General features: G+C 40.8%; 1 protein-coding gene across 1 annotated transcript; it reads right to left on the bottom strand.

Moving 5' to 3' along the window:
- Window positions 1–2,002: 2,002 nt before the first annotated feature.
- On the bottom strand, window positions 2,003–22,472 carry gdi2 (GDP dissociation inhibitor 2). Its single transcript, NM_001005676.1, is given in 11 exon segments — window positions 2,003–3,386; window positions 3,520–3,574; window positions 4,101–4,245; window positions 5,917–6,088; window positions 8,662–8,761; window positions 9,275–9,406; window positions 10,024–10,222; window positions 12,356–12,490; window positions 13,056–13,155; window positions 13,664–13,771; window positions 22,379–22,472. Coding segments are annotated over 11 exon segments (1,341 nt in total). The 5' UTR covers window positions 22,424–22,472; the 3' UTR covers window positions 2,003–3,236.
- Window positions 22,473–24,826: the final 2,354 nt, after the last annotated feature.

Genomic DNA, 24,826 nt, shown 5'->3' with positions numbered 1-24,826 from the left:
GATGGGTCCAGATATTCTGAGTGCAGTATAGCACACTGCTATGGCTCCCTAGAAACTCTTTAAAATTTGACATTTTAGGAAATCTGCTGATTTACCCAGCATTTCCACCAGTTATATAAATCGGCCAAATGGATGGGCATTAGGAATGCTGCCTAAATTGGCATTGTGAAGAAATGTTCAGCAGCTCAATTTCTTTTACTTTAAAAGCTTCTTTGTTTGGTCCACTGGGAATGAACTCATCGGTTTTGTCTTGCTAACTGGTTAACTATACCAAACATGGATTGACTCGTCTATAGTTATTGGCTTAACTCACCTGTACATTAGACTGGAAATCGTTTTCACTTCAATATTAATGGGGAAAAATACTCATTGAATGTCATAAGAATTTTTCTAGCATAGTAAATCTGCCTCGTGCTCTTTCACTTTATAACAGACCTCTCACGGGTGTTGTTACTCTACAGTTATATCTATAAAGACCACAAGGAAAGGTTTAATCACTGAAAATGCCAACTTGTTAAGCACCCCCTTAGTGATTATAATATTCAAATCTGAAAAGCACAGGCCCAGGGTACCAGCACTGCCATATTGTTCTGTGCCAGAATTCCCTTTTAGCTGGCGTGGGTAGAGTAAATTGTAACTTAAGGCACTAAATGCTAACCTTGTGCTATACAGAGCTGCGAGCCAGACCAGAGTAGGTGCAAGGAACCGGTAGGAGTCTAGGCCTGGACTGTCAATCTACAAATGCCAGAGAGGCTGCAGTAAAATGCCACAGTCACTATTTACTGGGGCTGTTCAGGCCTCTGTGTACTTTAAATGCCAGGGCCTATTTTCAATCCCAATTCACACCCATCTGGGGACAAAACAAGATGAATACATGATACTTACTAGAATGCTACCTTCAGCAAGAGAGTGCAGTATAGCACACTGCTATGGCTCCCTAGAAACTCTTTAAAATTTGACATTTTAGGAAATCTGCTGATTTACCCAGCATTTCCACCAGTTATATAAATCGGCCAAATGGATGGGCATTAGGAATGCTGCCTAAATTGGCATTGTGAAGAAATGTTCAGCAGCTCAATTTCTTTTACTTTAAAAGCTTCTTTGTTTGGTCCACTGGGAATGAACTCATCGGTTTTGTCTTGCTAACTGGTTAACTATACCAAACATGGATTGACTCGTCTATAGTTATTGGCTTAACTCACCTGTACATTAGACTGGAAATCGTTTTCACTTCAATATTAATGGGGAAAAATACTCATTGAATGTCATAAGAATTTTTCTAGCATAGTAAATCTGCCTCGTGCTCTTTCACTTTATAACAGACCTCTCACAGGTGTTGTTACTCTACAGTTATATCTATAAAGACCACAAGGAAAGGTTTAATCACTGAAAATGCCAACTTGTTAAGCACCCCCTTAGTGATTATAATATTCAAATCTGAAAAGCACAGGCCCAGGGTACCAGCACTGCCATATTGTTCTGTGCCAGAATTCCCTTTTAGCTGGCGTGGGTAGAGTAAATTGTAACTTAAGGCACTAAATGCTAACCTTGTGCTATACAGAGCTGCGAGCCAGACCAGAGTAGGTGCAAGGAACCGGTAGGAGTCTAGGCCTGGACTGTCAATCTACAAATGCCAGAGAGGCTGCAGTAAAATGCCACAGTCACTATTTACTGGGGCTGTTCAGGCCTCTGTGTACTTTAAATGCCAGGGCCTATTTTCAATCCCAATTCACACCCATCTGGGGACAAAACAAGATGAATACATGATACTTACTAGAATGCTACCTTCAGCAAGAGAGAGCTGGCCCACAGTCTGAATTTAGCAGTTAGAAACTCACAAGCTTGGCAATGTAGTTTAGTATTTAGTAAATACCCAGGGGAACATTTCCCAAAAGACTGGAATATTGCACTCTGGGAGTTTTTGCAGAAGCTGAAGAGCTACAGGTTGGAAATCTTTGCTCTTCTCTTTCTTATAGCTACCTGCCATAATCTTTTTTTTTTTTGTGGTTTGTATGAGTTACATGGCTTCCAATCTGTGGAACTGGGTATGTCCGTTCTACATTTATTGTTGGAAGTTCAGATAATGTTATGCATCTAACTGAATGAACTTATGTCAAAAAATGGTATATTTTCCCTTAAAATGGAAAGTATCACTTTTAATCAGAAAAATCTCACTATTCCTCTAACAAATACTTTGCTACCACCCAGCTGAACTTTTTGCCACCCCTGCCTCTCCACTGCCGACTTGTGCCAGATAGACTCAGTTACCCTGATGTCCCAGCAATCAGTGTTTCATTCTGAAGGCTTTAACAGCTTCTGTACCAGACAGTGGGCAAACTATGCAAATACTTTTAAGGGAGTCCTTGTGCAGGATGGTTATATAGTAGAGAAACAACATAATCAACATCACCAAACAAAATGAATGATTAAATAAAGCACAGCACCAGTTTCCAGAATTTGGCTTTACTTTGCAGTACAGAAATCATTTTTAAACTCTATGGAGAGACACACCAGACTGTCAAATCAATTCCGCACCTCTGTTTGGTCCAAAAAGTTGTGAGAGTGTTAAGAAAAATGCATCCAAGTCTTACCCGCATAATACTTTGTGTTTGTTACTTTATTAGATTAAAACAGAAAGGTGGTCTACAGCCCATCTTTTTTTTCCCAGCTGGTGGCAATAGTTTAAAACATGAGAATGGCACTCCAGGAGTTACATAGTGCAGAGAGATCTGGGTACAGACTATACGAGGGGAAAGCAGTAACGGAGAGGCGCTTCATTAATAAAAGATTTGTACAATGAATGTGCAAAAGGGTATGAGGGCATAGAATTCTGCATTTTGGTGCCACAAACCCTCTAGCTGCTTCCACAGCAAAATACCATGGTGAATTCTAAATTAAAATATCAAGCTTAAAATGCCAATATTATATGCACATCAATACATCGTTTACACTTTGGATTCAACTAGAACATTTAGATGCCTTCAAAAAACCTATTGGAGGTAACAGAAATAAAGAACCGCACAAATAGGACTTATTTTGAACAGCAGCCTCTTTGAGAGAAAAAGGGGGAGAAAGCCATCATGAAACAAAAGGGAGCAATTACCAGTGCAATACTCTTTGATGTCATGAGGTCTTTACAACAAAGCAGGCCATACAATATTGAGATTCATACAGTGTTCCTAAGTTCCTGAAATACATATTTGAAGCAGATTCGAAACTTCTCCTATACTGAGAGTTTATTGATCTTCCCCAAAAATGTCGCTCTTCTTGCGTTTCATCTCTTCAAAGTCAAATTCTGAGCCCATCATCCTTTTGTAGATGTCCTTAATGTCATTGCAGGTGGTTTCAAAGTGGGTGGTAGGATCATAAGTGCGGGAAATAAAAATCTGGGGAGCAAATGAAAGTATATAAAATTAAAACAAAAATACTTGGCACACAAACAGCCATAAGGTAGGGATTTCAGTTTTCCAATTAATACACAGTTTAAAGTAATGACATGAATCCTATTGCAATACTGACCTGGCTATCAGTTCCCACATCGGTTGGTGCATACATGTCACTAATGCTAACAAACCTGAAAGAGACAAATAAAGAAATATTATCATTATGTGTATAGGTTGCAGTGGTCTCTCTGTTCTAAACAGAAAAAAGAAACATCTTGATTTACTATATAAATAAGAAAACAATTTTGAAAAGTAAAGGACATGTTGACATTAAGGTCGTTAGGAGACCTTAGTCCGTAGTCAGTATTTATTAGGCACAACACTAAGCTCTTTCCCAGAGAGCACAAAGTGCTGCCTTGATCCCTATGCTAGCCATCTATTTCCTTTAGCTTTGCACCAATTCATCCTCCAGTTGCAAGCCAACTAAGTGTCTTGTGGATTCAACAGCAAATAATGCACACTTGATGTTCCGACTGTAAGCAACTAGCATTAGATTGCAAGCTTTTGAGAGCAGGGCACTTTGAAACCCTTGTTTGCTAAATTATTGTAAGATCAATGATGGCTATAAATCTATAGTCTGTATTCACCCACAGCTACCTATTCACCTAATATGCTTACAATGCATAGCAGAACATGTCATAAAACAGACCAACTTACTTTTGCTCGATGGGCTCCAGGAGTTCCAGAACAGGCTTGATCTCTCTCTCTGGGTCATTCGTTTCAACAGTAGTGCTGACTATTGCAATATATTTTCCTTGTGCAGCCACATTGTGAGCATATGAGATCATGCACACATAGATGTCTTGTGCAAGAAAAAAAGCAAATAAATGCACATGCATTATTGAAAATTAACTGGAAAAAAATCATTGCAACAGGTTTGCTTTTGCCTGTATAATAAGGTAACAATACACTCTATATTTACATCTGGCATTTTTTCTGCAAGCTGTACTTGTCAGTGCAGTTTTACAGAGGTGCTTAAAGGAACAGTAACATCAAAAAATTAAAGTGTTTTAAAGTAATTAAAATATAATGTGCTGTTGCTCTGCAAAAATCTGGTGTTTTGCTTCAGAAAAGCTACTATATAAATAAGCTGCTGTGTAGCCATTGAAGCTGGAGAAAAGGCACAGGTTACATAGCAGATAACAGATAAACCCTCATTATATGGGGCTTATCTACTAGTTATCTGCTTAGTAACCTGTGCCTTTTCTCCTTTGAATGGCTGCCCCCATGGCTACACAGCAGCTAACTTATATAAACTATAGTAGTCTTTCTGAGGCAAACACACCAGTTGTAGCAATGCAGGGCAACAGTACATTATATTGTAATTACTTTTATACACTTTCACTTTTTGGTGTTACTGTTCCTTTAAGGAAGTGAACACAGGCTGAAAGCAGCGGAGCAAATGCTCGGTGTGCCCTCAGCTTTAGAAAGCTGGGCTACTGGTACCTGTACTTATCTGTCCAACTATAGTCACATGCAGAGAGCACACAAACAAGTGCAACACTGATTAGCATCTCAATGATTTTGCCTGGATGTGCTTTGGGGGGTGAATTTGTTGCCTAAATATACTTCCCACTAAACCAAAATCCATGCCATAAAAAATAAAAGGTAACAATACATCTGCCAAATTTCATGCAAGGAATGTAACACTAATAGAGTGTACTCTCTGCTAAGTACTGTGCTCAATTCACTTCCTGTTGTGCCCTGCTCTCTCTGTTTCTCTCTGTATTCTGCTTTCAATTTTGTCAAACAGTAAAATCTATTAACTTATCAACTTGCTTCAATGCAAGGCATTTGTACTTCAGTCTCCTACATTACACCTTTATCTATAACCAGTGGCAGAGAAGGCCTACCTGGTTGATACCTCTGACAAGGTATATCTGATAAGATATCTTAAAAAGATGATGACTTTTCCCAAACCAAAGTTGTATACACACAGACTACTGCCAAAGAAGAAACATCTATTTTGGGCATGAAACCATCAGTATCTAAACTTTCTAAATTGGGGACCTTTCCCTGGGAAATGTTAATCCATCATAGTTTAGCCTAAGAAATCGCTCATTTTTCCTCTATCAACTTTGCAACAAATCTACACAATGTAAATATTAACATGGAGTTATAAAAGAAATGAGGCATAATATATACTGGCATTGTAAAAAAAAAAAATTTTTAGTAGGCCCTGTAGTGTCTCTGCTGCTTCCTCTTCCTTCTCTGCCTGCTTAACTCCGGTGTTAGTTCTATAGCTCATTTTAATCATTTTGTGAAACTCACATGTTTTTGTTCTTACAGTCTTCTGATGTGATTACATTATAAATCAGTGCAACACACTTCGCCCCCCATACACATATTATAAGCCCCTTAGTGCCTCTGTCCTTCCCTGGCCTGTAATTCTTCTCTCTGTCCTCATTTCCCCCTGCCTGCTTCTCTCTGGTGCAACATATTTCAAAATTTACCTACTTCTTGTGAAACTCACCAGATTTTCTGTTGACTTGATTCTGTGGAATGATAATCTGACAAGAATTGGCATCGTTCGTGTTCTTTATTGGATGGCTCAGAATACAAATTACACGGATGACCTGTCCTACTTTAGTGACCCGATCTGAAACGTAACTTGGATCACATATCAGCTGCTTGCATCGTGCCACCTGCAAAATCAAAAAAGCCCTTGTGAAACAATTTTTTCAAATTTGATGGTGTTTTTTTTTACCTCCAGTGTAGGACACCCATGGGTGCAAAACCTATATATGGGTTGGAGGGAGGAGACATTTATTGGGGTACCATGGATTCTATATGCAATATTTTTTATAAACATTATGTGGATGATCTTTTGCTTGCATGGCAGGGATCTGAGATTGATTTTTGGGATTTTGTAAATTCTCTGAATAATAACACTTTGAATTTGAGCTTCACCAGCAAGTTTAATAGAACTTACATTTTCTTTTTGGATTTAAAGTTGTCTCTGATTTTAGGGTTGAAACTATATTTAGGAAGGCCTGTGCTGGTAATTTACTCGTAAGGGCTGATTCTGTCATCCCAGCCTTTTGTTTAGAGGGATCCCTTTAGGACAATTCTACAGGATACGGAGAAATTGTAGTACCATGGAGGCCTACATTGAACAGGCCTGTCTCTTGCGAGATAGGTTTATGGATCGTGGCTACAAAATGAGGTCTCTTTCAGCAGCCTTTACTAAGGCATAACAAACTGATAGAATGGAATTGCTTAAAAACATAGATAAAAGTAATAATCAAAATATAAATAATAATAAGATTTGTAGAAACACCGATTTTTGTTACTACATATAGCAATCAGTTTTATAGGATTAGGAGGATCTTCAATAGCCTTATACCTGTTCTTTACAATGATCCCCTTATAGCGACAATTTTGCAAGGGGGATATAAGTTTGTAGCACGTAAAGCTCTAACTTTGGGTAATGTTCTCTCTGGCACACTATGGAAGTCACACCCAACTAGAACTACGTGGTTAGCGACTACAGGGCGTATCCCTGGGGCGCACGTATACATTTCACTTGTGCCTATATAAAACAGTCTACTTCTTTCCAGAGTTCAGTGACAGGCAGATATTTTAACATGCGTATGTATGCAAATTGCAACACACAGTATTTTGTGTATCTTTTGACCTGCTCGCATTGTAATATCCAATACGTTGGCTGCATGATCCGGACTTTAAAAAGCAGGATGTGTGAACACGTTAGACACATAGTAACAGTCCTATATCTTGACACTTTATACAATGTTGTGAGGTCAATGTACCTTTAGACAACGGTGAGCTCTTTATAAATGCTGAACTGATTTGCTTGTTGGTGACTCTTCTGCTTGCCATTCATTTAGGAGACAGACCCGGGGTATTGACGGCCGGGTCTCCACTATACATTTGGTACGATGTTTCGCTTTTGGCATTAGCAGACTCGTTTACTGATTTATATCTAATTTAATTTTGTGCAAATATTTTGTGTTTCTTTAATTCTGAGTCTTGTGAAACCAATGTCAAGCTTACTTTTTACACATCTCCATGAAATGCCTTTAACTCTCAATGAAGAGTACAGATGTGAATCCTTAAAAAACATACAAAACTGTAGGAAGCCAGACCAAAGTCATAATACAACGGTTCAAATTAGGCTGTGTATATCTCACATATTTAAGGTAGAGCTACAATGGTATTATTTGTAATTTTAGAAAAAAATGCACATTTTTCCCCAGATGTGAACTCTCTACTTGGCAATTGAAACACTGTTTTCTTTCTTCTGTAGAAAGATATGGCAGAAGCATTCGGAAAGCTAACAGTAGCGTTCTGACCCGAGCTGATGTCAGATCTTGCCCATATTTGTGCAACAAGCAGGGCGTTTGTCTGCAAGCGTTACTACAGCCCACATATGCCAAGAAATCCAATGCAGCACCCACAGCAGAGGAGGAGAGAATTGCATATTGAGAGGGGAAGCCCTTTACATATTTAAAACATTCACAGTCCTTGGTTTAGTTTAAAGTAAATTATAAGGCAAAAACAGTGTATGCAGTTTATTTGCTACAGCAAATACAAATAGCTAGATACAACTTTACAGTGCTTGCCGTTATCATAACCAATCCATGCAAAAAAATTGCAAAATAGGGCAGAAAGCACTATTTAAAGCTAAATGCATAACCTTATGACTTCATGACTCTCACATGTCCGTTAGATGCCAGATCTAACAGATAAGCTGCATAGTTTCCCATTGTATTCTACAGAGTAGAGTCCTGCATTAGGTCACTTTCGTTCAGCACAATGCTTAGGGGCAGATTCATCAATCAATAGAGCTCAATACATCACACCTATGGGATTTTTTAAAAGCATATTTATCAATAATTGAAAGTTAGAGTTGAACTGAAATTTAGAAAATCCCAAAAGGAAAAAAAAAATAGAACGTGGGTGAGTTTTTATGTAAACTCACATTTTAATAAAGCTGCCCCTTACTGTGTTGGAGCACAGTAAGTAACCTGTGCAGTTTCAGGGTCCAGAATTTAAACAAGCTGACCAATACCTAAGGTCAATAAACAATAAAGGCTTCATATACTTAACAGAACATTTTAGGTAATCTTCTACAATCCCTTTGTTTTCATCAATATAGGATAAAATAATGTACTCCCATTATTACGGTTACCAGAGAATTGCTAACACCTGCACAGAAACATGGCAAAAGTAATAACATAAATGCATAACAACGTACCTCCCCTTCTGATTTCACACCAACAATTTTGCCATTCTCCATCACCAGCTCTTCTATTGGTTTGTTCAACATATATGTCCCACCATAAATGGCACTCAGTCTGGAAAACAGAATGAGGGACTTAATGAAGGGCAATAACAGGTAGGCAAACTACAATCTAATTTTCCAGCCCATTACCAGCTTTTTATTTTTTAAAGGAAAACCATACAGGACAAGATTGACAGTCAAAGATGGTTAGGGTCTCTTCATAAAGGTTTACAGTCTACAGAATGTCAGGTAGAAAAATAATGTGAACTTTGGAACAAAAATGATAGCATAATATAATGGATATGAACAAAGGAAATGTTAGGCCATAGGGTATAGCAGTGTAAAACACAGGATGTGTGCTGAATCTAAAATGCAAAGGGTAATATTTATACAGTCTATTAACAAAAGCTGCTTACAGGCACAATCCGCTCCATGTAAGGGGGAAAAAAATTGGAAAATTCAAGTATTATTAGCAGGTAAAACATCAGTAAATATTCTGTTTTTACAGTCTGTAACTGAAAACAAATTTTTATCTATTTTAAGATGAATCTCGAGATTGATAAGATAATGGGTCTCAATGTCTTACCTTGCAAAACCTTGTGGCAGCTCTCCAAGGCCATAAAGTGGATAAAGGTAAGGGCTTTTGCCATATCGAGCAAGAGATTCACTATACAATTTAATCCGGTTTATTGTCTCAAGACAGGGCTGGTCCAGATATCTAGAGAAAAACAGGAATTGTGGTATTACTCAAGAGGACAAAAGATTTGTTGTCTAGGAAGAATTGTCAGAATTTTGCACAAGACATGTCCTCATATTAAAAAAAAAAACCCTGCCTGACAAACAGCCTGACCAAGAATTTTGAAAATAAATAACAAGGAATCACATTTTGTCAAGAGATTAAACAGGTGCTCAGGCCTTGAATGTCCACTTTTTTCTCTGAGGATCAGATCCTCTAAAGCAGAGGTTTTAAAACATTTTAGGATCAAGACCTCTGTTAAGCAGTAGTGATTTGGCCCCCATTCATTTAGTGAGGTTACAGATGATGTAAAAATATGTTTGTAACAAGGCACATTGTTAAAGTGCCAGAGATATCCACTATATTTACCCCTAACAAGCCTATATATGCTAGCCTCCCCACACCCCCACATTTTAATCACCTAAAGTAAGAGTGTGAGGCAGACCCAAAGTATGGAAATTACTACTATAGAAATATATAGAAATTTGTACTCTATGTGCTGCAAATTGTTGGCTGAGTTTTTATATAAAGTTCAAAATGTACATAGGAAATGCAGACAGATTATATTGTATTAAATAAAATGAATAAAACTAACTTACTCATCAGTCCTATAGAGTGCTAGAGCGTGACCTGTAAAGTCAATTACATCCTGGCCCAAATCAAACTTCTTGTAGACATCTCGCATTGTTGTTTTCTTTGGGTCAACACATTCTAGTGTCTTGGAATCATTCTCATCAAAGTTGGCAACATAACTTAGAAATTTCTTAAACCGCCGCTTTTCAAACATGCCCATTAGACCTTAAAACAAAAATGACAATCAGACACAGGCAATTTACAAAAGCAGCTGAAGCCCTGATAACCTTCAACCTTCTATGGGCAGATACTCAGACATGGCAAACCCTAGCAAGCGAAGGGTAAAGCCCCATACGGCAAACTTTCAGCCTGCGATTATGCTCAGCCTGACAGTCTACCTGTACGCTCCAGCTGGGTAGACCCTTACCTGAACTGAACCTACAACCTGATCTGGATGTACTTACTTACTTATTAGGCTCCTTCAGCCACCCTGGCTGCCTGTCCCTGCCTGCAAGTTGTTTGTTTCTAACCTGACCAGGGACCCACGAAACAAGAATTCACTGTTGGCTGGAAGTGATGTCACTCTAGAGAGAGTGATGTCACTCTTGCTTGCATTTTCTTATCTGAGACCTTATGAAGTCCAGTGAACTGAAAAGTGAGCTTGATTAGATTACTCAATTAAATTTTAACTAAAAAAAATAAATGTTCAGTTTCTTTAACCTCAAAAGATCCATGTAATAAATCCACTCTACTCTGCTCCAAAAACAGGTCTATCATGAAGAAAATTTATTGTATTCAATGCTTTATTAAAAGTACCATTATACAACTCTGCTTCCAGTTGTGCACAGTCAATAAGGCAACAGAGCAACATGCACTCGGCAAGATCCTTGGCATGGCACTCCACCTATCCTCCTAGCCAGACCTGCTAAAACTGGATGCTGGTTGTGGCTCTAATAAATGTTCAGCTAGCCCTTAGTTTAGGGTGCGTGTGGGCAATCTTACTTCTTCAGCATAATTTATTCTGCAAGAAGTGAAGAAATAGAGGTCTTCTGTAGTTTTCAGATCTATGCCTGACCTGTGTCCTGCCTTTACTGAGCACTTACAGAGATCAAACAAGCTGAGGAATAACACAAGAGTCGAAAATATCCTCAGTAAAGCTGCAACTAAAGGTGGCCATACATGGGCAGATTTAAGATGCCGTTTTGTGTCCTTCAGAGCAGTTGGCAGCTTACCTGCCAACTCGTGTATGGGGACCCTGGTTGGGCCTCCACAAATGATATTTGGCGAAAAATTGCCTAAGTGTCAGGCAGGTTTGATTTTCCCAAAGGATTGGAGACTGCGCTGGCTTATTGATACAGTCCTCACTCAGACAACTCCTATACCTATTGTTTGATTTGATTGTTTGGCCCTAGGGCCAAAATAATTGAATTAGCCTGATATCACCTACCTTAGGTGGACATATCAGGAGAAAGATCTACTTTGTTTGGCCACCTTAACTTTAATTTCAGAAGTCTGGCTAGGAGGAGATGTGGCGTGCCGCACCTTGGTATTTTCGATCGAGCATTGAATATAATACATTTTTGCAGCATAAAGCTGTTACCGGAGCTGGGTAGAGTACATTTTTTTACATTATTTGAAGTGTTACAGTTCCTGTAATAGCTGTAAGGGTAATGGCAAAGATGGTGACTCTGAGCATTTTGTAGCTCCCATTTAATATGTATGGGGATCACCTGCAAGTGCACAGTGTTGCAATCACATTGTGCTAGGAAGCAATGATGTATAATTAGTGATGCAAACAGTTCAATCATAACCTAAAACACATCTTGAGTTAGTGAGTTGTAAATAATAAATACAGCACTAACAAGAAAATCATCAATATAAATTAAAAATATAAGTTTTCTTTACACAGCAAACGACCAAGATTTAATTTTGCTTTGTTTCTGTATGTTCTAAAAAGTATGCACAGTTCTAAAATGTGTGCTGTGCCATCCCCAAGGCTTTATATCCTGGGAATTTGTGTTATGTGTTCCTATTCTGGAGGTTAAAGTACCCCAAACTAAGAACCAGTCCCTTTAAAACACCAAACTCGTTTGTTGTCCTAATTTTTCTATTGGACCACACAGCCGTCCTTTTTGTTAAGTTTCTTTTTACAGAAGGTGCTAGAAATTCAATACCACTGTAATCACTGCAAAGTAACTGCATGTTATGCCTGTTACTTGGATTTCAGCTACAGTATGTCTGCTTACTAGAGTCCTTCGCATTATATGAAGAGAGTTAATTCAATAGTGAAACACATAAAAGATGTGTGTGTTACAGAAAAACAATGTAAAGAATATGTTTCAAGGAAGACAAACTTACTAGATGTAAGGGCTTCTGCTTCTGTTGAAGGAACTTTATAGATTTTTCCTCCTTTATAGACAAAGCTTCCCTCAATAACTTTAAAGTCCAGATAACGGGTGACTTCTGTGAAAAGCAACATCTTCACTAACTGGCCTGAAAAAGATGAATTAAAAAAAAATTGGTGTTAAGAAATAATCAGAACAATGAATTATCTGAAATCGGTAATTAAGCATGTCAATGCAAATTAGTAATTAAGCATACCTGTAGCGAGCGATCCCCTTTCATAAGACAGGGGTGGAAGATTGTGAGGGCTTGTCCACTTTCACAGGGTAAGTCAAATGCTATTGTATTATAATGGGTTGTGGTATATGTGATGAGGGGGGAACCATATTTCAGGTTAAAATATAAAACCAAAATAGTTACTACTGATGAAACTGAATTTAAGAGTTATGATTTTTGGTCCTGCTGCCTAGACCAGGGGTGGGGGAGAGTTTCTATTTAGGAGACATGAAATTTGGTGAATGCATCATTTGACTTTCACCCCTTACAGATAGGGATTATGATTTTCAAGCATATTTATAACATTGTACATTCTTGTAATTTCTATTTAGTTCTGCTGTGATTGTCCACCCAGTTAAGCAACTTATATACAGCACTACACATTAATATAGCATGTATATACACACACATCTGCACAGAGTACAGATTTAAGACATACCATTGGCCATTAGGAATTTGGGAATGAGGTCCACATTCCAGTCTCTTCCTCGCCCCATACACTCCGGAGGACTTCCAGGTATATTAAATCTTTTGTATAGCTAAAAGTAGATATGTAATTTTTTGTCAACTTGCAGTCCAAAGAAACATTCCTCAACAGAGAAATCAAATCAACCACTAGATTTGGCAAATGAAAGACATACTATCTGACATGTATTTTTTTTTAAGTTTTCGTACTGTGCGTATTTTTTGTGACTTTTTTATACTTTGCTACAAAAAGCATGACAATTTGTGCGACAAAATCGTATTTGTTGCGCCAAGTACGAAAGTTTCGGATTGATTCAAGCTTCAGTATACTGACTTTCCTTTGGCCAGGATGGCCAAAGTCAGAAAGGTTTTCCCGCCAATTATAACAGTTCGGATATGAAAATCTTGTGACTTTCGATCACCGATACGATATTATCATGACTAATATGATTTTTTCAGAAGCATTTTCATGATATTTGCAATCATAAATTATCGTCTCTAATCCGAATTTTACCTATTTCGGGATTCAAACTCATACTTGATGAATCAGCCCCTAACTGTCTTGTGCTGGCGGCTACTTACATCTTCCAAAGGTGTTATTGAAGCGCTCTCTCCTCCATAGTAAGAGTTACGATCCATGTGTAAGACCTTTTTGCCATTCACTGACATTATTCCTGAGAGAATGCATTCCTAAAAGGAAAACAAAAATCTATAACTATTTAAACAACATATACACAACTGTACTGTACACAAATAATGGTTGAATTCGAAGAGCTTGTGAATTAACCCATACAAAGCTAGTCTATTTTCTTCAAGTATGAACACCAAAGTGGCACACATTTTTTTCAACATATTCTCCTCCTTGACTTTTACTTAGGAAAAACATATGCCATGTCTTTCGTGAAAGACAAGTTATAGTGCTGGGCGGTATACCGGTAAAAACCGATCACCGGTTTTTTTTTTGAAACCGATATGAATTTTCTACATACCGGTGTGCTGAATACTTCCGGGTGCGCGCGTGACGTCAGCGCGCACGTGACGTCAGCGCGCACACTCTACAAAAGCGCCATCGCTAGGACGCATTCAGAGTCGGATACCAATGTGAGCTGTCGGGGGGTGCCTGGCCAGTAATTATATTTTATGTGAAGGGGATGGGGTTGTGTTTGGGGGGGGTGGGGTGGGGGGTTATATTTATGTGAAGGGGATGGGGGGGTGTTTGGGGTGGGGGTGGGTGGGTTATACTTATGTGAAGGGGATGGGGTTGTGTTTGGGGGGGGGGTGGGGGTGGGTGGGTTATACTTATGTGAAGGGGATGGGGTTGTGTTTGGGGGGGGGTGGGGTGGGGGGTTATATTTATGTGAAGGGGATGGGGGGGTGTTTGGGGTGGGGGGGTGCGTGCGGATGGGGGGTGTTTGGGGTGGGGGGGGTGCGTGCGGATGGGGGGGTGGGGGGGTTGCGTGCGGATGGGGAGGTGTTTGGGGTGGGGGGGGTGCGTGCGGATGGGGGGGTGGGGGGGTTGCGTGCGGATGGGGGGGGGGTGCGGGTGGCGGGTGTTTGGGGTGGTCACCTAATCATGCATGGGGAAAAAAAAATACCGTCAAATACCGTGATACCGATATATAATTTTGAAAAATACCGTGATATAAATTTTTGGTCATACCGCCCAGCACTAACAAGTTATATGGCTTCTAGACCCCCCCAAAAAAATTGTAAACACACACTTCCCACCTCTCCTGTAAATAGCTGACTCAGGCTAATGATTAAGGTAAATGAAAAAGTGCCTGATGGAACAAGTTTGGGTTGTCATTTAGTTTAATGGAATCTGCCTGTCACTAGAGGTGGCGGTGACACTATAAAAGCAGACAAATATGATCTATCAGAGTAGTATTATACTTGAACCAACAGCACATTATGCTGCCGAATTCTCAAAAAAAGATTTTGCTGGCATTTTTTATATCCATAGAAAGTAACATGACCAAGTGAATATGTATCAAAGTCTGTAGTGTGAATAAGGCCAAAGTCTGCAATCTAATAAAGCTAGAGTTCACTAGATGCAAAAGTATGAGAAACATGACACTGTATTATATAAGATGGATTTATTCAGCTGATGTGATTAAACTCCAACATTTTGAACACGGTTGCTGCAAAGAATCTGGCTGCGTAGTAATAGATCCATCCGATTACCACATGAAACAATCGTGAATCTGTGTTTTTTTTAGCCATTTGCAAGATCCAGCTATAGCATACAATTTATAACTCAATGAAATTTGACTGAAGTCAGTAGAATATATCCAGTCTACATATCAAGAGAAGATATAAAAACAAGACTGTACAGTGCGGTATCTTCTTGTAGTGCCACCGCGTATGCCATCCCACCGGCGATTTACATTTTCGCAGGTGGGATGGCAATCCGGGGAGATTAGTCGCCCGCGAACAGGGAGTTTTGTCGCGGGCGACTAATCTCCCCGTGTGCCAGAGCCCTTAAGCAATGGAAAGGTTTTATCTGCTATCTCTACATATTATTAATAAACTGAGAGCATATAGCTAATCAATACCAAAGGTACTACTTGGTGGAGAACAAGCAGTTTAGTAACCACTACCCTGACAGCAGTCCCATGTCTATATGTGCATACCTAATGACTCTAACCTGCCATGGATAACCAGCTATAGAAAGCAGGCCAAACACAAAGGTGTTACATGGCAAGGTCGCTAAGCAAGAGGATCTTCTTCAGATATCCCCACCTATGGGTGGGCGGTATCGGGCTAATTCGAATTAGACTGACTGGTATAGGCACTGTTGGTTCGGGGACCGCATCAACGAGCCAATGCGGTCCCCAATCCAATGGAAAAATCAAACCTGCCTGATCGAGATCTGGCCAATTTCAGGCCAGATGTAGGTCGGGCAGGCCCGTGCCCATATATGGGCAGATAAGCTGCAGAATCTGTCTAAAGGACCGATATCGGCAGCTAGAATTGGCCACCGTTAGTTGTTACTAATGAATACTTATCGATTATAGTTGTGCTGCTACCACTCGAAGCAAGCAGTAGCAGCCCTGGGACACAGGACTAAAAGACAGACAAGTGCAGTCTGCCTTTAAACACAAATCAGTGTGAAGACATGCCCGGATTTCCCTTAATTCCAAAAACAGGATGTGAAATGAGGCCACTCCAAAGGTAGGAGAACGTAGCTACAGATCTGACTTCTCAGCAGAAATGGGAAGTTAGCTTGTAACAGACTATTAATAAGAAACAGAAGATTAACTCTTTAATTTGCATGTGTTTAGTAAACTGTAGCTGAATTGTAGCTAAACCAAGCCTGATAAAAGCAGCAAAATTTTAAATTCTTTCATCTTGCCAATAATTTCAACTATGCTAGTTTCACCAGCAGCTTAGAATACTCCTGACAAACCAAATGGCTTATATCTTGTGCACAAAAAAAAAAAAAAATTTCCATCCATTCTTTGAATTTTTGTGAAACGTTTATTTTTTTTCACGCTGCTGGCATCCAGTATCTCGTGTCTGCACCCAGAGGCGTTGTGTTGGTTACAGACACAGAGCGGATTTTGGCGCCAAAATGAATATTTATGTATTCTGGCACCAAAAGCCATTCACTGTGTCAACACCCAGGCCTATGCAGTGCCTCTGGGTGCAGACACGGGAGATTGCATGCCATGAGATTGGTTGGCTCACAGCCTGCATGCAGCATTAGCCTAAAGCAGTGCTGTTCAACTTCGGCGGTGCCGAGGGCCAAAATTTTTCCATCCTCTGTAGTGGAGGGCCGATAATGGAAGCCAGTTTTGACCACTCCCCCTTTTTAAACCACACCCACTTGAAACCACACCCGTGTTATCACATGACCATACCCATATTAATGGTGGTAGTACAGCAAAAACCTGCCATACTCTGCCTGCCCTACCCTGCCTGTGTGTGCCATACTCTACCTGCCCTACCCTGCCTGTGTGTGCCATACTCTACCTGCCCTACCCTGCCTGTGAGTGCCATACTCTACCTGCCCTACCCTGCCTGTGTGTGCCATACTCAGCTTGCCCTACCCTGCCTGTGTGTGCCATACTCAGCTTGCCCTACCCTGCCTGTGTGTGCCATACTCAGCTTGCCCTACCCTGCCTGTGTGTGCCATACTCAGCTTGCCCTACCCTGCCTGTGTGTGCCATACTCAGCTTGCCCTACCCTGCCTGTGTGTGCCATACTCAGCTTGCCCTACCCTGCCTGTGTGTGCCATACTCAGCTTGCCCTACCCTGCCTGTGTGTGCCATACTCAGCTTGCCCTACCCTGCCTGTGTGTGCCATACTCAGCTTGCCCTACCCTGCCTGTGTGTGCCATACTCAGCTTGCCCTACCCTGCCTGTGTGTGCCATACTCAGCTTGCCCTACCCTGCCTGTGCGTGCCATACTCAGCTTGCCCTACCCTGCCTGTGCGTGCCATACTCTGCCTTCCCTACCCTGCCTGTGTGTGCCATACTCTGCCTTCCCTACCCTGCCTGTGTGTGCCATACTCTGCCATCCCTACCCTGCCTGTGTGTGCCATACTCTGCCTTCCCTACCCTGCCTGTGTGTGCCATACTCAGCTTGCCCTACCTTGCCTGTGTGTGCCATACTCAGCTTGCCCTACCCTGCCTGTGTGTGCCATACTCTGCCTGCCCTATGCTGCCTGTGTGCTGGCCCTGCTCCTACAGTCTGCACAATAACTATATATATACTTTTTAATTGATGTACCACCTCAGTATATGTTCTTTTTGTAGTGTGCAGGGTTTATTTGTGGGTTTCTACTGCTCCTACCACATTGTCTGAGGTGTGAACAATGTGGGTGATTACAGTGTGAGCCTGAGGTGTGGACATTGCAGAGGTTGAACAATGTAGGGATTAAAAGGTGTGAACAACACAGGGGATCACATTTTTAAACAATACAGGGGGATTACAGCCTGAATCTGAGGTGAGAACCATGCAGGGGGCCAGTTAATCACTGAACTGATACCATTTAAAACTTACACAAAAGGTGGGGGGGCCACAAAGAGGGGGGTCGCGGGCCGCATATCTTGGACAGCATTGGCCTAAAGCACTGATTTTTTTTCTTTTTTACCAGTACTTCCTACCTTTTTATCCTCCTTTAAGTCTAAGGACCCACAGAGCGAATAGATCGTTGTTACTTCAGGCGACAATCTGCTCCAATATGCCTTTCTAATGGCAACAATAGGAGTCACCTGTGGAAAGGCCAATGCAGCGCTTTAGCTTTCCGAAATCGCACAAAAATTTCTCCTGCAGGCAATTTTGGAAAGCCAAATTGAGGCTGGAAAAGCATTTTGGAGCAGACAGCAGCGATCTAACTCATTCAGTGGGTCCTTAGCCTAATTAGGGTAGTTTAACTAGAGATCTCAAACTCTCTTCTCTGAGATACGATCTGTGTCAGGCCATTAGATATGGAGGAGCACTGGAGGAGAGCATACCTTTGGACTGATAATTTGATTAACTACCTTTTCCTCCTCCCTCAGTTTCTCAAGAAAAACCACAGAAATTAAGAGATTTCAGTTTTAGTATTTGTCCTGTTTTGGGAAAGAAATACATCTTATTTCTTAATTAAAACAACAGGAAAAGTATTTCAGCACAAGCTTAATTTAATATTTCTGACTTGAAGAAAAGTTTGTTACAAGAAGGAATAAACAATGAATATGGCCAGGTGCACATGCACGCTGTACTTCAATTGTGATAGTGAAAAAAGAGCCTATCTTCGGAGCCATTTTTTAATGTGGCCACCTAAAAAAAACTAGTGATTTGTAAAGTCTAAAATGGGGAGTGGATGATAAAATGCACATGAAAGGAAATGAAATTGGGTTTACTGAGCTTAAAGCAAAAACATTTATTCAGCTAAATGGAAAGGCAGCAGGTTATTTTAACAGATTGCTTGGGCCTCCACCATAATTGTACAGCGTTACCATTACTAAGTAGGCATAGGTCCAGGGCCACTCTTAGGCACCCTGCATCTCTCACACCTACAAATGTGTAGCAGGACTGTCCTTACCCTACTAAGTAACCTAAACATATGTAATGTTAATGCTGGTCAGTGTTATATAGAGTATATTAGGCCTGGCTGATCAACGATCCAGATGTCATGAGGAGTAACCTGATTATATGGAAATCCAAAGTGCCTTTCAGGAACCATTCTATTTTAAGTACTTATGTCATTAGCCTTTAATATTTCCTTCCCAGACCCCCAATCAGCATTCTCTTTTATACTCATGAGGTAGAAAAGAAAAAATCCTTAATAAATAAATCAAGCTAAACATTTATTTTTCCCAATCCACATGGTCTGCTTATGCATTTTTCTAAGACTCAAACTGGCCACACATGCTCAGGTTTGGGTGGGCACTTTGACCAATTCTGATCACCACTTTACAGTCTGGTTGTTTGTGCCATGTCAAATATCAGTTTCAACAAATCATATCACTGTTGATCGATTCAGACTGAAAAATCAATTTGCGTGCAGGGCTGTGAAGGTTTTTGTATTCAGTATCTAACAGTGATATGTCTAAAGAAACCAGTTTTGGAACACAGACAGTGGCAAGAAGGGGGCTGCAACACAAAGTGACACATGCTATCTAATGGACTAGGGCACTACTAACACTTGGATTAAAAGAAGGTTCCACGTTTGTGCTAAAGTTACTTTTTGGACATGTTGCTTACCAAGCATTCATACATAGAGAATTTACAATGTTATTATTTTATATCACATTATATCTTTACATTTTTATTCATAAAAGCTGTGCACATAAAATCAGCTAAAAAAAACTGAAAAGTTCTAAAAACTTGTTGTGATTATCATCTTAGTTTGCAAATATAGGTTTCACCTTTACAGTAATTATGTTTCATATCAAAAATGTTATCCTATAGCTTTTTGACTAACACAATAGAACAGTTTTACCTGGAAGTAAAAACTTCTTTCTAAATACTAAAACTTGTCATTGTAAATAGCACTGTGTTTGTTTGAAGGATAGCTTTACAAAAACTGTACAGGAAGGTAGTATCAGGTGCCACTGATACTATCACCCCTGCAAGTTAGTGTTGCGCTTAACCGAAAAACTAAGTCAGTGCCTCGCCATTACTTATATATATATATATATATATTATACACCCATGGATGCAAAGCAGGCATGAGTGTATAAATAAGCAACGGCGAACAGCAGAAGAGTGGATCAAAGCATGATGACCAAAAGAGCAATACACCTGCCTAAAAAATGCTAACCACCACTGACAACAGGTAATCATACCAAGATGTGTGTTCAGAAAAATGCAGTAGCCATTGAGTGGTAAAACATTACAAAAAAAAAATGGGATGAATGATATATGCAACATACGTTTCTGTAAGCAAGTGGGTTATACATACACAAAATGAGGTGATTAAATAAAAGTATGGAGATGTCCATTATCAGATGAAACTTTGGCCTGACAGTTTGTGTTTAGCCATTTAGGTGCACTGATGATAAATATATTTATACTGTTTTTCTTTGCCATTCTGGTGATTGAGCATTACCTACAGAACAATAGGGTCTTTACCTACTGCTTAATCATGTCTCTACTTTGCAATTTCAGCCTACAGAGGGTGGGCCACTACAATGTATAGAAAAGAACTGCATGAAGTCTATTTAAGTACCAATCTGGTAGTGAATATAACAAATAACCGACACTGAGCACCTTACTGGAGTGTCTGTCAAAATAGGTGCAAACAACGTGTCACTATCCACAGGCAGCAATGCCAACAATTTTGGATAGTGTTTCTCAAAGTCTTTGAATGATAAAATTTATAACATCAAGGCAAAGACCACAAACTGATGTTTCAGGCATACTTTAGAGTTTTATCAAGCTGAAATTTGGGGGTAAATATGTATGGTGCATTCAGTTTACTGGAACTATAACATTTCTTCTGTAAATTTATTTTAAGCTATGGTTGAGGGCTTGAAACAAAAAAAAAAAAAAATAGGTGAAGATAAATCATGTAGTCTGGGCTCATTATTGGGTTAAACCCAAAAACTGAACAATTTTCCACATACAGATCATATAGAACATATAGTTCATTCAGCCAATAAGAATATTGATGGATGTCTGTGAGCAAATCAATGGCAGTCCATGAACCTACCCTGATCAGGGCTCAAAAAGGCCACAAAGGAATCACATATATTGCAATCAGCAGATCTGACATTCAAGGATTTTTTGTTTGATGGAGATACTACCTTAGTACTGTTCTTGCATATAGCCACCCTGTCAGCAACTGGCTTTATGAATGGAAAGAGCATTTAAATTTAAACCACACCCAGGTGTGTGCATGTCGTTTGTAATGCAAAGGCCAAGATAATCTGGTACAATGGTGGTGGGATAAAAGATTTGCAACCGCTTGAGGTGCGCCAGCTGAATTTGGGGCATACACAGGCAGTGTAATTTGAGGCAGCACTAAACAGCTGACAGTGTGGGCTGGCAGTTTAGTAATTCATTGACATAACCTTATATAAAAATGTCTGGACTGAAAAGCCTAAGCCTTCTTCATAGCACCTGAGTGGCTGCAGGCCCACACTAAATCCGCTTCCCATAGATGTATGTTGTAGTGTTTCCTTCAGCTCCCTACTTGGTGACTCTCAACAAAGGAAGTACATGGAAACTCCTGGGACACTTCAGATAGCTTATAAAGGAAGTGGTAGCTTTAGAAAACTGAGAGCCACAATAAACCCTACACATGCCAAACTGTAAAGGTTTCTAAACCTGTATTAGATTAAAACCTGTTTTGCTTAGCAAGGATAACCTGAATATTTCCCCCATTGGCAGCACTTAATGGGCCCTTTGGCCTAAGCTTAGTGGGATTCTAGTTCAGTCTAGTTGCGTGCAGTGAAATAGGCAAAGGCTGTTAATGAATTGAGTTTTAGATCCAAGCACAAGCAACAGGATTGAATAGACTGAGCATTCGAACCTCCATCCTGTTACCATTAACTGCCCAAAAGCAGCAGCTGAGAGGGCCATGGCATTAGCTCACAGCGGGCAATTACCTAGCAAGACTTCACATGACATAAACCATGACCAAAGAGAATAATAACGCTGTTTTGGTTGCGCCCTGTTGATTGGAAAACCAACAAATCATTTGTTTCGCACAAAATATATGCCATGGTTACTGCACAGCCGAACTGCAAGGGAGTGTCCCCAGGCTACGGGCCTTGCCAGCAGGCCACCTCACCCAGGCAATGGATCTGGATAAACGGGGGTGTGGCTGGCACTTCCAGAGGAAATACTATTAGTGCCTACCGTCAGGCCGGTGCCTAACACGATCACGTCGTACTCCTCATTCATGATGTTCCGGGCACCGAGAGAGTCGAGCAAGAATCAGGGATGCGCTCACGGAATACGGCTGGCGGATGCGGAAGCGCTGACACAGTGAGGTGGTGCGCACACGCACTGACAGCCCTTTAGACAGGCCGAACACGCTCAAGGAACGTCCAACCAATCACATTGCACGAGATCGGCAGTCTCCGCGGGTAGGAGGGCGTATCAGGAGCCCGTCTCCTAAGCCTATTGGAGTAGTTCAAGGATAGGCGGTGGTAATGTAGTAACGTTATTCCCGATTAGGCAAACGTTTGACGGACGTGTTGACGGACCTATCACAAAGTAGCTGTAACTCAACTGTGAGCGCCTATTAGTCAGGCTTCGTAGGTGGGAGGGGACCACAGAGGGGGGAGAATATTTTTTTTGTAGCGGATTAGTGTATAAATCTCAGTGTTTATCGCTGAAGGAAAGGGAGGTGCAGGGCAGTGATACGTGGTTATGTTTCTGCTTTAACGTTGTTAGTAATAGGCCGCGCCCTTTGGTCAGCAGTCTAATTAAAGTTCTATGAAAACGTACGCATTTTTTTGCTGGCTTGTGTTGTACTGTTTGTTAATTGAACAAATTATGAATGACATCCCCTGGTTTTAATTCTATTTTCCAAATGCCCATAGTTTGCAGAGCTGACTACTGGTCTCTGTAAATTATTTTTAAGTGTTGACAACATCTTATCTAGAAATACTGAGGGGGGGATTGTCTAGAAAAAGTACGTCACTGGGAGATACTGGTTTATTTCATTGGTGTGCCACAGCATGAGGCGAATACTGGAGACAAGCAAAATTATATTTTGGGAGTAAAGTAGAAATGACATGACAAGGTACAAAAAAGAAAAGTGCCTTTGTGGTACTGAAGATTTCCCAGCAGTCTTTGCCCTACTCACTCTTTGTACTTCCATTAGTTGCACTTCATGCAGCTCAGTTCTTCTTGCCTGATTTACTAAACCACGAATCCGAATCCCGAATGGGAAAAAATCAGATTGGAAACGAACATTTTGCGATTTTTTGTAAATTGTCGCGACTTTTTCGTAGCCATTATGACTTGCTCGTAAATTGTCGCGACTTTTTCGTAGCCATTACGACTTGCTCATAAATTGTTGCGACTTTTTCATAGCCATTACGACTTGCTTGTATATTGTTGCAACTTTTTTGTATTGAGCTCTCGTAAACAGCGGGCAAACCTTTGCGACTTTGCATGATTTTGGACTCAATGGCACTCTGCAGCTCCAACCTGGCCCAAGGAAAGTCTCCCATAGGGCTCAATGGCACTCTGCAGCTCCAACCTGGCCCAAGGAAAGTCTCCCAAATGGCTCAATGGCACTCTGCAGCTCCAACCTGGCCCAAGGAAAGTCTCCCATAGGGCTCAATGGCACTCTGCAGCTCCAACCTGGCCCAAGGAAAGTCTCCCATAGGGCTCAATGGCACTCTGCAGCTCCAACCTGGCCCAAGGAAAGTCTCCCATAGGACTCAATGGCACTCTGCAGCTCCAACCTGGCCCAAGGAAAGTCACGATACTGAAGCTTGAATGAATCCGAAACTTTCATACTCAGCACGACGGCTATGAAAAAGTCGCTACAATTTACGAGCAAGTAGTAATGGCTACGAAAAAGTCATTCAAGCTTCAGTATTGTGACTTTCCTTGGGCCAGGTTGGAGCTGCAGAGTGCCATTGAGTCCTATGGGTGACTTTCCTTGGGCCAGGTTGGAGCTGCAGAGTGCCATTGAGCCCTATGGGAGACTTTCCTTGGGCCAGGTTGGAGCTGCAGAGTGCCATTGAGCCCTATGGGAAACTTTCCTTGGGCCGGGTTGGAGCTGCAGAGTGCCATTGAGTCCTATGGGAGACTTTCCTTGGGCCGGGTTGGAGCTGCAGAGTGCCATTGAGCCCTATGGGAGACTTTCCTTGGGCCGGGTTGGAGCTGCAGAGTGCCATTGAGCCCTATGGGAGACTTTCCTTGGGCCGGGTTGGAGCTGCAGAGTGCCATTGAGCCCTATGGGAGACTTTCCTTGGGCCAGTTTGGAGCTGCAGAGTGCCATTGAGTCCTATGGGAGACTTCCAAAATCATGCAAAGTCGCAAAGGTTTGCCCGCTGTTTACAAGCGCTCAATACAAAAAAGTCGCAACAATATACAAGCAAGTAGTAATGGCTACGAAAAAGTCGCGACAATTTACGAGCAAGTCGTAATGGCTACGAAAAAGTTGCGACAATTTACGAGCAAGTCGTAATGGCTAATAAAAGTCGCAACAATTTACGAAAAAAACGCAAAATACCGATCATTACGAAAAAACGCATTCGGACGCTTTTCGGACGTTTCTGGATTAGTAAATGTGCCCCTATGGGTCTTTAAATTTTTCTCCTTTTTACCTTTTCATATCATTTC

This window comes from Xenopus tropicalis, chromosome 3 (genome assembly GCF_000004195.4).
Source record: "Xenopus tropicalis strain Nigerian chromosome 3, UCB_Xtro_10.0, whole genome shotgun sequence".
In the NCBI taxonomy this organism is placed as follows: domain Eukaryota; kingdom Metazoa; phylum Chordata; class Amphibia; order Anura; family Pipidae; genus Xenopus; species Xenopus tropicalis.
Note: the sequence above shows the minus strand (reverse complement) of the source record. Positions and strands in the feature narration are given on the sequence as shown.